This window comes from Ascaphus truei, chromosome 2, assembly GCF_040206685.1.
Source record: "Ascaphus truei isolate aAscTru1 chromosome 2, aAscTru1.hap1, whole genome shotgun sequence".
In the NCBI taxonomy this organism is placed as follows: Eukaryota; Metazoa; Chordata; class Amphibia; order Anura; family Ascaphidae; genus Ascaphus; species Ascaphus truei.
In genome coordinates, this window is record NC_134484.1 from 372,166,341 (window position 1) to 372,181,748 (window position 15,408).

The following is a 15,408-nucleotide window of genomic DNA, read 5'->3' on the forward strand; positions in this document are numbered from 1 at the left end:
AGAACAAGGCTTTCTTCCAGACCAATGCAGGGAGCGTGTCTTCCCTGGCAGTACTCTGGGAAGCACACAGTGCTACAATATGGGGCTCTCATTTCTTTGGCTCCTGGAAGGAAGAAAAGCAGAATGGCGAAGATAAACACCCTCCAAGCTAAAATAGGCTCCCTTTCCAAGAAACAAACATTGACCGCCACTGTTGGAGGCTTTGAAGGAGGCCAGAGCAGAACTTAACATGTTCCTCACATCAAGAGCGGAGCAGTCTGAGCTGGAAGAAGAGGACATTTTATGAGAAGGCCAACAAATCAGATTCTCTCTTGGCAGCCAAATTGAGAAATAGACACCTGATCTATAATATCCAATCAGACTGCATACGGACACCTTGTCCTCGAATCCTGAATCAATTGTAGGCGAATTCCAGAAATATTACACTAAGTAGTATAATGGGAAGAAATTAGTTCACGATGCGCAATCAAAATCTCGAATCACTAACTATCTTAAGGCCGTGCTGGCTACGGCGACGCGACCGATGACGTCAACCATCGCCACCAGCGAAAGTTGTAATTTTATTTGAAGCGACTGTCGCCAGCGACGGCAATGGGGACGGGCCACCGTCTCCGATTGGTTTAGAGACAGTCACATGTGGCGACTGTCTCTATATAAAAAAAAAAAAAATCAAATAGACCCAGCTTCCAAATTTTCAGGCGCCACGTCGCTCCGTCACTGTCGCGTTTACTATAAGCGCTGGCAACGGAGTCAATTGATTTAGTTTCAAGCAACGTCGCGTCGCCAGCCACTATAAGAGCAACCTAAGGCAGCAGCTTTACCCACATTATCACTATCCCAGCAATTAGATCTGAACCAGAAATTAATTTAAGAAATTTGGTAATTAAAATTAAAAATCCTCCAAGGCCCCAAGTCCAGACGGGGTTTCTTATCTATATTACCAAAAAAAAAAAAGTTACTCTTTCTCCCCTCATTTGTTAATTTTGTTTAATTCAGTTTCATCAAACTAATTTTTCCTAGTCAGCATGTTACAGGTCTCTATTTCTCTCATCCACAAGGAAGGGAAAGACCCTACAAGTTGTGGGAGTTATCACCCAATATCCTTAATACTGACATTAAAATATTTTCAAAATACTTGCTAACAGATTAATAACAATTCTTAGCCGTGGCTAAGCAGAACAATGACCCCTCCATGTCACTTAGGCTTTTGACCGGATTGATTGGGTGTTTATGAGGGAAACGTTAAAGGCCTTTGGTTTTTCAGGTATTTTTCTCAAAGCTATCCTAGCTCTATACTCAAATTCTACAGCGAGAGTAGAAAGCCAATGCTTCCCATCGGCCCAATTCCAAATTCAAAGTGGGACAAGGCAGGGGTGCCCCCTCTCCCCACTTATATTGACCCTTTCTATGGAACCCTTAGCAGCTCACATCCGGCAGAATGTTATGTAACGGTGATAGTAGTGGGAGCCCAGTCTTACAAATTAGCACTGTTTGCCGATGATGTTATTTTGACAATTTCAAACCCGTTGACCTCCCTCCCCAATGTGTTCAGCGACCTATCGCTTATTTAACAAGCTGTTGGGTTTTTAAGATCAATAATAGCAAGTCTGAGGCTTTGAATATTAATTTGCGAAAAGAAAACTACCAAATTAATCGAAATCAACTTTGATTTTAAATGGCAGCAATCATCTCTAAAATATCTTGGAATATTCCCGACGAAGGATTAAGAGTACAATCAGTTAAAATAAATCTGTTGCCTAGGTTACTATACCTTTTCCAGATGCTCCCTATCCCAATAGTAGTCCCCGATATCATTAAGCTACAATCCATGATTTCAAAATGTATCTGGAATAACCAAAGTCCTAGACTGAAAAGAAGATTGCTGACAAGACCCACAAGAGCTGGAGGCCTGGCCCTTTCCTGCCTCCCCTCGTATTATAGAGCTGCCCAAGCAAGCTATTGTGGCGCTTGGCATGCAAATTCCTCTCTCAGAAGATGGGTCGACCTGGAGGCTTATCTGTTGCTTCCAGGATCCCTAAATAATATTCTTTTGATACCCATTTTGGGCCAATTTATTAAAACAGCCAACTCTACCTACAATCTCTCATTCCTTCAGACTCTGAACAGAGAAATTTAAGTATAAGCTAACCAAACCGAACTCCTTGATGACCCCCATATTTGATAACCACTAGGACTATCCAAACAAGTCTTTACAAAGTGGCTTGAAGACAAAATGTACAGATTATTTGATGTAAATCACAAACTCAAAGTGGTCCAGTTCGACAGACTGGTGAGGGAGATGAGCATCCCTTCTAAGGAAATATTCTGATACCTCCAGATCAGAGCTTTCTTTGCTAAGGTTATGCCCACAAATCCAGTAACCGTGTTTGAAAAACTATGTACAAGGGTGGACTCACATAAAAAGCTAATTTCTGAAATATATGGGCAATTCTCTCTCTGACTCTGAAGTGTAGGAAAAGCTTAGATTTGTGAGCAAGTGATAGTTAGACATGGGTGAGGAGCTGGAGCATGAGGATTGGGATGAAATATTTGACTCAGTAGCCAGGAGTTCAATTTGCTCAACGATCAGAGAGCACACCTACAAGGTTATGACAGTGGTATAACACACCCAAAAATATTGCTAAATATGCGCCGAGCTACTCCCCACTATGAATGTTGTGAGGTGGCTTCCCTCCTCCACATGTGGTGGTCTTGCCTACAGATACACAAATTGTGGAGACAGCTTGGCTCCAGCAGATTTTAAATACGGTTATCCCCATGGCATTCCTTTTAAGCAGGCCACTCCAGGGCCTTTCAAGTACTGAAAATAAATTAATGTCACATATAGCCACAGAAGCCAGATGTTTAATAGCAAGTCTATGGAAACAAAATACCAACAATTCACAATATCAGGAACAAACTATGGTCCATTTGTCAGATGGGAAAATTGGTCAACTTCCTGAACAACACTAGCCATACGTTCCAGAAAGCCTGGCTCCCCTGGATCTCCCACACAGGTAGCCCACATGTGGATGCAGGCCTGTGATTAAATCCATCCGGTCATGTTTTATGCATTTCAGGTCAGGGGTTGAGTTATAAGTTATAAGTCGTACTCAGATGGGTGTTAGTCCCGGGGCTCTGGGTGTCTTTTTATGTATAAACCATTTAAATAATAAAGTATATGCCTAAGATTTGTGCATCTGGATTGCTGTATCCTTCCTCAACCCTTTTTATTTCTGTACCCTTCCCCCCTCACTCCTATAAATGTGATATTGTTTGTACAATTGCCTTTGAAAAATCAATAAAAATGTTCAAATAAATTAAAAAAACAACATGTTGTTAGGGCCACAGGTAGGGGTAAAAGATAACCCCTTAGAGAGGACATAGTTACATTTGTGGGACCGAAACGTCGATTTCCAGTGTAATTTTCTTTCAATACAAAACTCTTTCACCTGACTTACCCGAGTGTTGTCCCTGATTTCGCGAAAAAATGGTATTGTGTATATATTTAAAAAAGGAGGGTACCTAAATACCTTGAGAAAGCGATCTGTGTAGCCCGAAACGTGTTAGTACGGCAATGCCTTGCTATTTTTTTCTATTATGACCAATAAATAATAATTTTATGGAAAACGCACTTTCCTTCTAATTATCTTCTTTTTTGGATACCTCTGGTAGTGCTCTGTTATTTTTTCATATCCTGTATCATACTGACGGAGGCACACCAAGATTGCCATGGACGCTGCAGCAGACTTGTGAGTTTTTGCTCGCTACATGTTTTCCCACTGGGATTGTAAGGATATTAGGTACTTTTTAGGGTGATTACATTGCATTGGTTTCTGGATAGATTGTGTACCGTATCTTTATTCTATCAATTGACGTTTTACCAACCAGGATACCACACCCAGTACCTGTCCTTATTTCAAGATATGTAGCAAAGCCTGGATTGAACAAGTACCCATTTATCTTCATATAGCGTCTGCTCTGTATATGGTCTCAAGCACCACACATCTATGGCTATTACCTAAACAGTAGGAGCTTCTGAATTTATACCATTGTAACACAATATCAACATGGCCCTAAAGGTCAAAAACATCATTAGTAAAAAGTGGGGTATTCTACAGAGGAACTGTTGCAAAAACATTTGCCAAAAAAAACACAAATAGTCCTCAAAAGGGCCTGAAACAGGCTTTGGCACCTAGTTGTCTTATCAGTACAATGAAGGATAAAGATATTCTATGACTTAATCTTAAAAAAATTCACCTGCTAGAAAGGCATTGGATGCAGCTATAGCCAGAAATGCAACATCTTTAGATCGAATGTAACTAACAAAGAATATATATTGGACACTTATGAGTTGTAAAAGATGCTACATAAAATCTATTGGAATGCTATGTGGCTTACAATATGTGGGGAGGACGGGTGGACCCTTAAAAAAGAGACTAGCGGAACATGTCTATAATATTAAGAGGCTTGACCACTCAGTGTCTCTAATCACTTCAAAATTAAACATGGAAAGAATCCCAAAGGACTACTCTGTAAGGGAATAAATTGTTCTAAACCCAACTGGGGAGGAGGGAACAGGTTAAAATTGGCTATCCAGGAGAGAAAGTTACTGGATCTATATTCTCAAAACACTGGCTCCTGCTGATTTAAATATAGTTTGATCTGGCTTCTTTCTTGGGTGACAAATAAGAGTTTTGTTTAACTATACGGAAATACCATACATCCACTGTTTGATAGTGAGACACATGATCTGACTTGGTTAATTCTACTATTGGCATCTTTCATATACGTTTCCAGATTTCCAAGTTGTTGCAGTGTGCCATTCCATTTGTTTGTTTAGTACATTACATTTACTATTATTGTTGTTTTAATGTATTTTTAAGCGAGGGCATTTTACCCAGTTACCCTATATACACCACATACAGATGTCTAATAGATACATCATTTAGTCTGGACATGAAAGTGTTAATGTATTTTAAGTATTTAAGGCCTGGTCAAGGAAGAGATGCCAGTACCCCTGAGGAAGTGACCAGGTTCGGTTAAGAAACGCGTTGGTTGGAGCCTAAAGACGCAACTTTATGGAGATACGAGAGGCGGAGTCACTGTGACATCATCGGGGGAGAGGGGCGTGAGACATGGCCGTGGGGAGAGAGATGCCAACCCCAGCTGTGGGACCCCAAGACTCAACATCTCATGTTGTGGACAGCAACTTTTTGAAGCACTGAAGACTGAATCCTGTGAGAGATATTCTAGGTCGAGTGTATATTAAATGTTAATTGTATTACCCTGTATGCAATTCTCATGTTTTATGGGAGCTCTTTACCCGATTTCTGCGAGTGAGCAAGTTAAAGTCACAGAGAGAAGAAACCTTTCCTGCCGGCTAAAGATCTTCCCGGTTCCAATTACTACCTTGCACGAGTGTAAGTAGGCATCTGTGTGATCATGTGGGCAATATATTGCGCTATGGCTTTCTCTTCTGTTCACTCTGCAGTACCACAACACTTCTAAAGAGATCAGAGCCAAAAGAGCATCATTTAAATACATTTGGGACTGTGTTTTAGATATTAATCTGCAACTCCATTCCCTGGCCTTTGCGCCAAGAACAACTAATTTTTCTTTTTATCATGTCATTCAAGTTGTGAAGAATTTGCAAAGCTCTCTGGGCTGCCATTTCCCTCTTCGAGATTTTCCACTATGCCTGGGATATCACCATCACTAATTTTTTGATGTAGCATTGCGATTGCATTTTACTATCACTATTTCGCAGTTTACTAACCACCTTTTATTAGGTATAGTGCTGAATGTATGCTTAATCTTCTTATTGTATACATTGATAAGTTGTTAAAAAAAATAAAAATTCCGATGTGTGGTATTTAATAATTAATTTCAAAGCTAAATATATTGTTTGTTGTAAACAGCGCGATAGATAGATATAGATAGGACAATCAAGAGTAAACAGTTTGATCTCCAAAAGTATAAACTTGCAATGCAGCTGTAAAAAGGCATTGATTTTGAAGTGAAACTTCTTTGCTGGCACCTAGTAAGATTTCATGGCACAAATCTCCTTCATGGGGACGGAAGTGTGTAACGTGAAGTCATTGGACTGTGTTGCCCGCGCATGCGCAGAAGCGGCCGGCGCCACCCACGCTGAGGCGGCCGGCACCTCCCAGAAGCGCATAAGCAGCCACAAATAAAGGTATCAGCTATCTTCTCTGCGCATGCGCGCCAACGGCCATCAACATCTTTAAAATCAATACAAGAGTCCCTCAGGGAACACTAAACAGTGGCAAGAAGCAGGACGAGCTCAGCACTCATTTGTAGCATGTTAGTTCCCAACAAATAATGTGACTGTAACAGTGGACATCTAAGTCTGCACTTTCTATAGTATATTATCTTAACTTTGGCCTCAAGCATTACCGTGGGCCTAGTATTCAAACCCTTACACATTAACAATCCTGTGAGTAGTTGTTTTTATGTGAAAGAACTATTCTGCAGATCCAGTAGCACAATTAAAAAACAAAAAAAAAAATTTCTATGCAAAACTCACACCCTAGCAATACTTTTATATAGAAACCTGTCACCCGACCACTACTTTTATAAACACAAATAACAGTGGAAAATCTATTGCGTAGGCAAACCTGCCACACGATCTGTACATTTATAAAATCACTGTCACGGTCGCAGTCCTATTCCTTTACAAAATGTACGATACATTTTCTGCAAACAATAATGTTCATTCAAACATTAATCAGCCTTAGACCAGGTCCCCGCTGCCACGCCCACTGCAGGGACAACAGCTGCCCCTCAATGGGGCCGGGCCCAGTACAAGGGGCGGCCGCCGCACGGCCAGTTTTTCCTGAAGACAGGAAAATTGAGCTCAATACTGGCGACTAGCGCGGTGGTTCAGCCAATGAGGGCAAACCTGCTGGGGGAAGTCACGGAAAGGGTTTGAGTATCGAGCTCGAATTAAAACTACTACAACCACAAATACAGGTAAAACTAGACTACAGCGGAGTCTGCAGAGTGGAGAAGCTGAAAAAGTAGCTACAGCTCCAATTCCAACAAGATGAACCCTTACGTTTATCTATACCTTCAAGTAGCACAACTCCTTCCACCAGTAGCACCACTAATCCACCCATTAGTAATAAAACTACAGCACTGGCTATATTGCCTTACGATGATTACAATTTACATGTAAATTTGCATCGTCATTTTCAGAGAACATTCTTATACAACAACTTTGGATATGTCTGACATTTGCAATCATTTATGGTTTTAAAACGATGTCAAAACACCTGCTGAGAAACGTACTACACTCGTAGACAGTGCATTTCCAGACACTAACGTTAAGGACATTAAAGTGTGTAACAGCTGTAGAGCATCTCTCAACAGAAACAGCATTCCTGCATTATCAAAGTCAAATGGCTTTGTTTAGCCTGAGGTGCCAGCACATTTACCAAAATTGGACTTTGTAACAGAGGCTCATTTCACCACGTCTACCATTTATGCAGATCAGACGCTTGAGACACGCATACGGTCAATATGCAATTCTAGGCCAAATAATAAATGTTCCTGTGGCAGTCAATACCATGGTAAATCGTTTGCCAGCTACTTGATGGGTTTGGTGCAAAAACGAGTACTTAAAGTTTGGCTACAGTGTGAAGGTAGGGGTAAATGTGACTGCTTTTAATAAAGGTCAAGCCCTTCATGTTGCCCGGTTTCAGCACTTCAGGGACCAGGGGTTGATTTTTGTTTTCATATGGACTGTTGCAAGTGGGCTGTGATTTTCCCAAGTAAGGCTCTGCATGTAACTGTGTTTGTGTTGCCCTTCCCCCCCACCAATCAGGGGCTGGGGTCATATTGCAAACTCCTAACCAGAAGAGATAAGATCTCTTTATTACTGTAGCTGTGAGCTGAGTGTGTGTAAGGCGTGTAATATAGTGCGTGCGCTACCGTGCGTCAATTATAATTGGCTATGTTAGACAGACGTTTCTATACTAGGGACACGCGCGCACGGGCCGTAAGCGGTGGCGCGGCAGATCAGGGAAAATACAATTTGATTGTATTTTCGCGCTGCTGCCACGCCACGAACCAATCACAGCACGGCCTAACGCTATGACGTCAGTCACGCCCCCTAACGGCGCGCGCCACCGCTAGCACCCTATCAACTAAACGCACACAGCATGTTCACGCACAACGCTGGACGCACGTCCGCGCACCAGTGCCTACTATATAACAAGGAGATGGAAGATCGATGCCAGCACGGCTCCTATAGATGTCAGACTCACCAGGTAGGATGGTAAAATCAATTTATTGAACTACATAAAACAGATTCTAACAAGACATGACTAGGAGACCTCCTCCCACACGTTTCGAGCAAGTTTGAGAAAGGGCAAACTTTTGCCCAAGACAGACGGGCGGCAAAAAAAAATATGCAGCTCATTACAAGACACCATCTAGAGAATAGCGATTATGCCGACATAGATACCTTCTTTAAGGCTAATGATATAAATTCATACGAGTATTACTTAGATGTACTCAGAGCTGCCATTAAACGTCCCAAAGTTTTCATAAATAGGCTTCATCTGTAACATTTTTAAATCAAACACTGACATACAATTTATACTGAGGAATACTCTTGTGCTGCTTATGTTGTTGAATACTGTACGTTAACAAGACAAACTGAGGTATCAGGAACTTACGACACATAATTACCATTATGAACGAGCATCCAGAGTTCAATATCATTGAAATAACAAGAAAACTAAGCATCGAAATGCTGAACACCATTGAAATCAAAGTCAAGGAGCCACCTGGTATTTACTACGCCAACCCATGTCTCACAGGTCGGTGGTCGTAGTTTACATTCCCACCGTCTGGCCTATTGAAGCAACAGCGACTAAGGAAATCCAACAAGGAGATGAAGGACAATAACCTCACAGATGATTCCAGCGACATATGGAAAGATAGACGTTTTGACAAGTATAAGAAAAGACCGCAAAACTTGGACGATATAACAATGGCATATTTTGTCGCCAGTTACAAATGTAGGATCGAAGGTGTACAAGAGACGCCAGTAACCACGCATAATACGCTATCGTGATTATGACATGGCTCAAGATGTCAACGAATATACGAGTGAAATGGTCACTACACATGTCATTTGGAAAGGAGGAGGAAATTCTGAGATTACATTTTTAACCATCTACGATACAAATGAGGAGCTAATTTTAGAGCGCCATAAACTCTACGATTCCGACTTGGGCATTGGCAAAACTATGGAAATCTGCAAACAAATGTGTCACAAGGAGGCATGCAGATGCCGAGGAGGCATGCAGGAGTGACTTGCACAAGTTAGTGACTAGATTGCAACAAGAACCGGGTGCACTCCAACAGTTTTATGATCATCCAGACAGAGTAATGAATGCAGCTCTTGGGCTCGCCACACTCAACAAACTTGGTGCTACTGCAAAGAAACGTGACAATTTAATGTCTAAGGAACAATTCTGCAAACGGCAAATGAAAAATAAAAAGGCACGTTGATGCATGTCATTTGCAGCCTATCACCTCCATATGGCAAAACACTTCAGATATTTATCAGTGGCCCTGCCGGCTGTTGTAAAACTTTTGTAATACGTCTTTCAAATATGTGCAAGTTCTTATCATTGATTAAGTCCTTATGATAGGTTGCCGAATTATTGTCTCAAATACACGCCAGACTTATAACTGAAAATGTTGATAACCACTTTGGTGGACAAAGCATCTTTCTAATCGGTGACTTGCATCAATTGCCGGTTCGTGCAACACCCATATTTAAGCAGATCAAAACAGTGTATGGCGGAACCGACATTGAGGCGTGGACTTAAATACTAGCTCCAGGAAGTTATGCGTCCATCAAACATAACGTTAACGAGTGCCAAATACAATTGGTAACGGCATAAAATTGGATTAATGCGAGCAGCAACTAATTGAATCATGTTTTTTCATCAAAGATGAAGCTGACCATCTGTGTCCCAACGGAATACGCATCTATTTGCGCAATCATATGGTCAACACCTACAACCAATTCATCCTGAATGCTGCAGTGGAAAAAGTTAATGTCTATAGCACTAGATATATATTATTTGGCTGTAGAAACGCAGAGGGTGAGGTACCATCTCATTAACATCTTATATGAATTCTCCTTTAATGTGGTATAGACTGAGCTTCTGCCCGCCGCGTTAAGATCTCCGTCCAGTCATCATCCTCTAATGTCTCCTCAAGATCCGATTCCCATTGGGTCATGAAGCTAAGTTTTTGAGTAAGACCACACCTTAAATATGGAGTATAATTTTGGGCACCACTCATTAGAAAAGACATGGAACTGGAGAGAGTGCAGAGAAGATCCACCAAATTAATAAAGGGGATGGACAATCTAATTTATGAGGAGAGGCTAGCTAAATTAGATTTATTTACATTAGAAAAGAGGCGATGAAGAGGGGATATGATAACTATATACAAATATATTCAGGGACAGTACAAGGAATATTCATCCCAAGGGCAGTAAGGATACAGGGTCATCCCTTAAGGTTGGAGGAAAGGCGAATTCACCAGCAACAAAGGAAAGGGTTCTTTACAGTAAGGGCAGTTAAAATGTGGAATTCATCCCATGGAGACTGTGATGGCAGATACAATAGATTTGTTCAAAAAAAGGTTGGACATCTTTTTAGATGGGAAAGGTATACAGGGATATACCAAATAAGTATACATGGGGAAGGATGTTGATCCAGGGATTAATCCGACTGCCAATTCTTGGAGTCAGGAAGGAATTATTTTTTCCCCTTCATGGGGTTTTTTGTTTGCCTTCCTCTGGATCAATAAGTAAGTATAGATATAGAATAAAGTATCTGTTGTCTAAATTTAGCATAGGTTGAACTTGATGGACGTACGTCTTTTTTCAACCTCGTCTACTATGTAACTATGTAACCACTGATGCAGTCTTTCAACGCCATTTAGATACTTTACAATCAAAATATATGTATCATACTTTAGTTATCATAAGTCCATTCCATCATGTACTACAACAGATACAATGGAAACTTGCATTCCAAAATAAAGTTAATACATGATACTCAAAAGTCTCTCACTGTATCACAAAAATCACTACCAAACCACAATTTCACTGACAAACGTCAAAGCAGTTTCACTTAAAATGCGCCTGCTCTGCACACACAATTTGAGAGTGTCAGTGGAAAATCTTATGTTAGACAACTGAATATACTACAATGTATAACATTACTAATTGTCCGGCAACTTTTTAAAGGAGCGGTCTCAACAACACATTTTTTTTATTAAATCTGTTTTTTGCTTCCTGTGAAAAATGTATATATGTTTTTATTTGAACGGCTTGTTAAGATTACCATTTTGACTGAATTCATGAATACACAAGAGTTTAAAAAAAATTGTGATCAAGAAAGGGATGAGGTAAAGATAGTATTTAAATGTAAAAAATATATATATATATATATATATAAACATTTGGCTACTAGAATCAGCCCATAAAACAAGCCACAGCCATTACATTCACTTTTGTCCTATGTAGGGCGGCCCCTTTAATAGCCTCATTTAAATAAGGTCCAAAACAGTGCCTACTATTTGAAGTTACATTTCCTTTGTAGCTTTTAAGATTTATTACACAGTTTACCATCTTCATTTTGTTGAGTGCGCTCTGAACAGGTTTTTATTGGGGAGGAGAAAGGATAGATACATTTAGAGTGGTAAGGATTTGTGGACTGCAATGTTTTGTGCGGTCTGAAAGGTGGAAGTGTAATGCTATACAGGCATACCCCGCATTAACGTACGCAATGGGACCGGAGCATGTATGTAAAGCGGAAATGCACTTAAAATGAAGCACTACCTTTTTTCCACTTATCGATGCATGTACTGTACTGCAATCGTCATATACGTGCATAACTGATGTAAATAACGCATGTGTAACAGGCTCTATAGTCTCCCCGCTTGCGCACAGCTTCGGTACAGGTAGGGAGCCGGTATTGCTGTTCAGGACGTGCTGACAGGCGCATGCATGAGCTGCAGTTTGCCTATTGGGGACATGTCCTTACTCGCGAGTGTACTTAAAGTGGGTGTCCTTAAACCGGGGTATGCCTGTATACAGCAGTGTGTCATGTTTTACATAAACCTGGGCTGTTGTGACCGACAACATAGGAGGATCTTACACAGTGGAGATTGAACGTAGCCAATGGGACTCATGCTTTGCATTTAATGCAGGAGAGAACATATACAGAAATGTATTTTCTTAGACAAAGCATAGGCTGCCTAACCCCAACAAGCTCATGTAAAATGTACTACTGTACGTGTGAGGTATGGGAGAAACATTTCAGTCACAGATCCCTATTGGTAATGTCAATCTCTCAGCCACGCACAAAATTACATCATTTTGGTAGTCACATTACTCTGGGGTAAAGCTACCAAAATCCTGCTGTGCCAACGCCATTATTCATTTACACACGTCTGTACAAAAAAGTGCAAGTCAAGAGTAACCATAAGCAGTTTAGAAAGCCGTTTCTTTTAACCAGTTCACTGCCAGGCTTGCAACGCACAGGCCCCCAAACAAAAAGGTTAAATCATTTTACCTTTTTATAGCATCATCCTACACTTTGACATAGTTGTGGTACACATATACCTGCATCAGTTGAGCATTGTAGAAATGGAGTCAGTGGCAACCTTACGTGAGAAGATAGTGACCTATGGGTTAAAGTCAATTCCCTAGAATGGCATCCCAATGTTGTGGCTGCTACTGCCACTTAGTGAGTGACAGACACCAACCTCCAAGCATGTAAGTTCTGTCAGATATGGGGCTCTGGACCAAACAAATCATTGAGAAATAACGGTCAGCGACACTTCCTTGAAGTCTGAGACCACTGATGTTGAAGACCAGCGACATTCACAGAACATGAGAAATGACAGCTCTGCAGTGTCCACTAGAAGTTGGGATCACCAGTGTTTAGCTGATAAATTGTACATCTTAGGCGCTGAATAGGTTAAACTGTTGACATGACATAAAGGCATGGCGTTCAATTCCTGCCTCAGCACGAAACAATGTGATCTCTGGGAAACCCCATTATGCGTCTCCCGTAACACTGTTGAGACTATTTATTGCTCCCCTCTTAATGGCCATCATGACCAGAGCACCAGCAATGTGCTGCCCAAGTTCCACACCAGAGGTGGCTGCAAGCATACAGGCAATGACAGATAATGAACATTTCTATGCAAACTCAATTTATGACATTCAATCAAAGCTGGCTGAACAAATAAAGTGCCTTACTAGAACTTCTGAGCTTCATTTTTAAGCAGGCCATGTCTGCAGCTTCATTCCTTTCTTCTGTCTCACCCTCCTCCTCTCTACAATTACGCTCTGGAACCATTTTCTCATCATCGCCTTTCAGATGCGCTGAGGGAATCTCTGTGCTTTTTGGGCAATTGTGCTTTATCCGTCGCACCCTGACATGGATGGTACGTACTTGGTTTAATTCTACAGAATCCACGTCACCATCACTCTTCTGTTTCTCAGAATTTGTACTTTCCAACTTAGTCACTTTCTTTCCATGCTCGGACAGCGGCTTCCTACCCCTTTTCCTCCCTGGTTTCTTTGCACCCTCAGCCGCGTTATTTGTAAGAACTGCCCTCTTTACTCTTTTAACATTAGGTTCCGTCTTGGTTTGCTCACATGAGCCACTCTTAGTAATGCCATCGCTTGGTCCTCCCGACTTACTTAGGGGAAAAGACGGCTCTGAAAGTGCCAGTCTACTCCTTTCCATAACTGTCTCCTCAGTGCACTTTGCTTTCTCAAGCACCATTAATTTTCTACATTTCTGGTCTTTCCCCGCCTCAATCACAACATCTTGCACAGTCGCCTTCCTCCCTCCCCTCTCTTTTCCAACAACCACACTTTCCTCATTTAAACTTTTACTGATTGGCTGGGGTGGCACAGTTGACTGTGAAGATGGACGCGGTTTGGTCTGTTCCTTTCTTATTTCCTGAGCTTTGTTCCTCTGTAAAGTCTCTTGAGACCCTTTGTGACCTGTATCAGGTCCACTTTCTGTGGGTGTACTGGCTTTGAATACTTTTCTAGTACGCAAGTGAATCATTTGAGAAACATCTATATCTAACTAAAACAGATTTAAGAATAAATTATTATTGCTTAACCCCACTTATTTATATAAACCTCTTATCTAAAATGACAGCATTGTCATTTGCAAAGACAATTACCTGAGCAAAATGAATCTAGCAAAATAACATGACAGGGTCATCTTAGCTTATTTTTCACATTTTAAAGCTCCCTGTCTAAATATTATAGATACAATAAATAGATTACTAGCAGACTAACAGAACAAAAATAGTCAGGCCAACTCTTGCCTGTTTTGAACTAGCAAATTATGCTCTCTGGAATAATTAAGGCTTATTTCAGTAGAAAAAAAAATGGACAGGGCTCAGCAATTGTAAATCTATAGCTCAATATGGAACATTAATATTCAAATGTTACCAATTGGCCTGTTAAATGGAACACAGTGCATAAATTATGCTGATAAAGTGAAAATATCTGGGTACCTTCAGGATTTAATTACTCAGTTAATCTCCCCCCCCCTCCACCACTCTCTTTAACGGACTGAAATTAGAGTCTGCACGACCCTTTAATTCAGCCAAAAGGCGTTATGAACGGGTTACAGTATGTATAGGCAGCAGGGAGGATTGTATGCCTAGGATTCTAAAGGGAAATAAAGTATGGGTTCACCTTGCAGACACCAGGACCCGATCCTTCCACCCTAACCATATGAACCTCTAACACAAACTTCCCTCCCCAGTAAGAACCATCATGAACCTTGATAACTACCCCCCCTCCCCCCCCCCCATACTTCAACTCAAACACAACCTATACCAACCACTGACACTTTACTTTTGCAACACACACCCACCTTCTTGAAACACCCCTAAGATTAGTTCAATTACACACCCCCCCCCCCCCCCGGCAGACACACAGACTATGTGACACACGCACTCCTCCCTACACCTCCCTCCCGCTCCTCGCTACTTTGACTTCGCACCCCGCGCGACCAGCTCGAAGTCAGACACAGCAACTCCCACGTGTGCACTGCGCCCGGAAGTGACGCGGAGCCCGCACGACCCGACGCGGGACTGTGTGGAGCTAGAGTGGTGACGTCACCGTGAGGACCCCCAAGGGTTCCCCTCGCTCAGGCAGCGCCTCGCTGCTGCAGCAGCAGCTGGTAGGGGACATGCACCCAGTATAGAGAGGCACGTGTGCCACCTCAGGCACCCCCAAAGATAAGGGCGAGAGGGAGGGTGTACGCTAAAAAGAAAACCCACTTTTAAAAAATGACTGATTTAAAA

At 41.5% G+C, this 15,408-nt stretch overlaps 1 protein-coding gene across 2 annotated transcripts in view; it reads right to left on the reverse strand.

Moving 5' to 3' along the window:
* TOPAZ1 (testis and ovary specific TOPAZ 1) overlaps positions 1 to 14,870 on the reverse strand; it is a 77,538-nt gene extending 62,668 nt beyond the window's left edge. For both annotated transcript variants that reach the window (XM_075587044.1, XM_075587043.1), the window contains exon 1: positions 13,328 to 14,870. In XM_075587044.1, the coding sequence (XP_075443159.1) occupies positions 13,328 to 14,150 (823 nt within the window). In that variant the 5' untranslated portion in view covers positions 14,151 to 14,870. The remainder of the gene's footprint in view (positions 1 to 13,327) is intronic.
* Between the last annotated feature and the right edge of the window lie 538 nt (positions 14,871 to 15,408).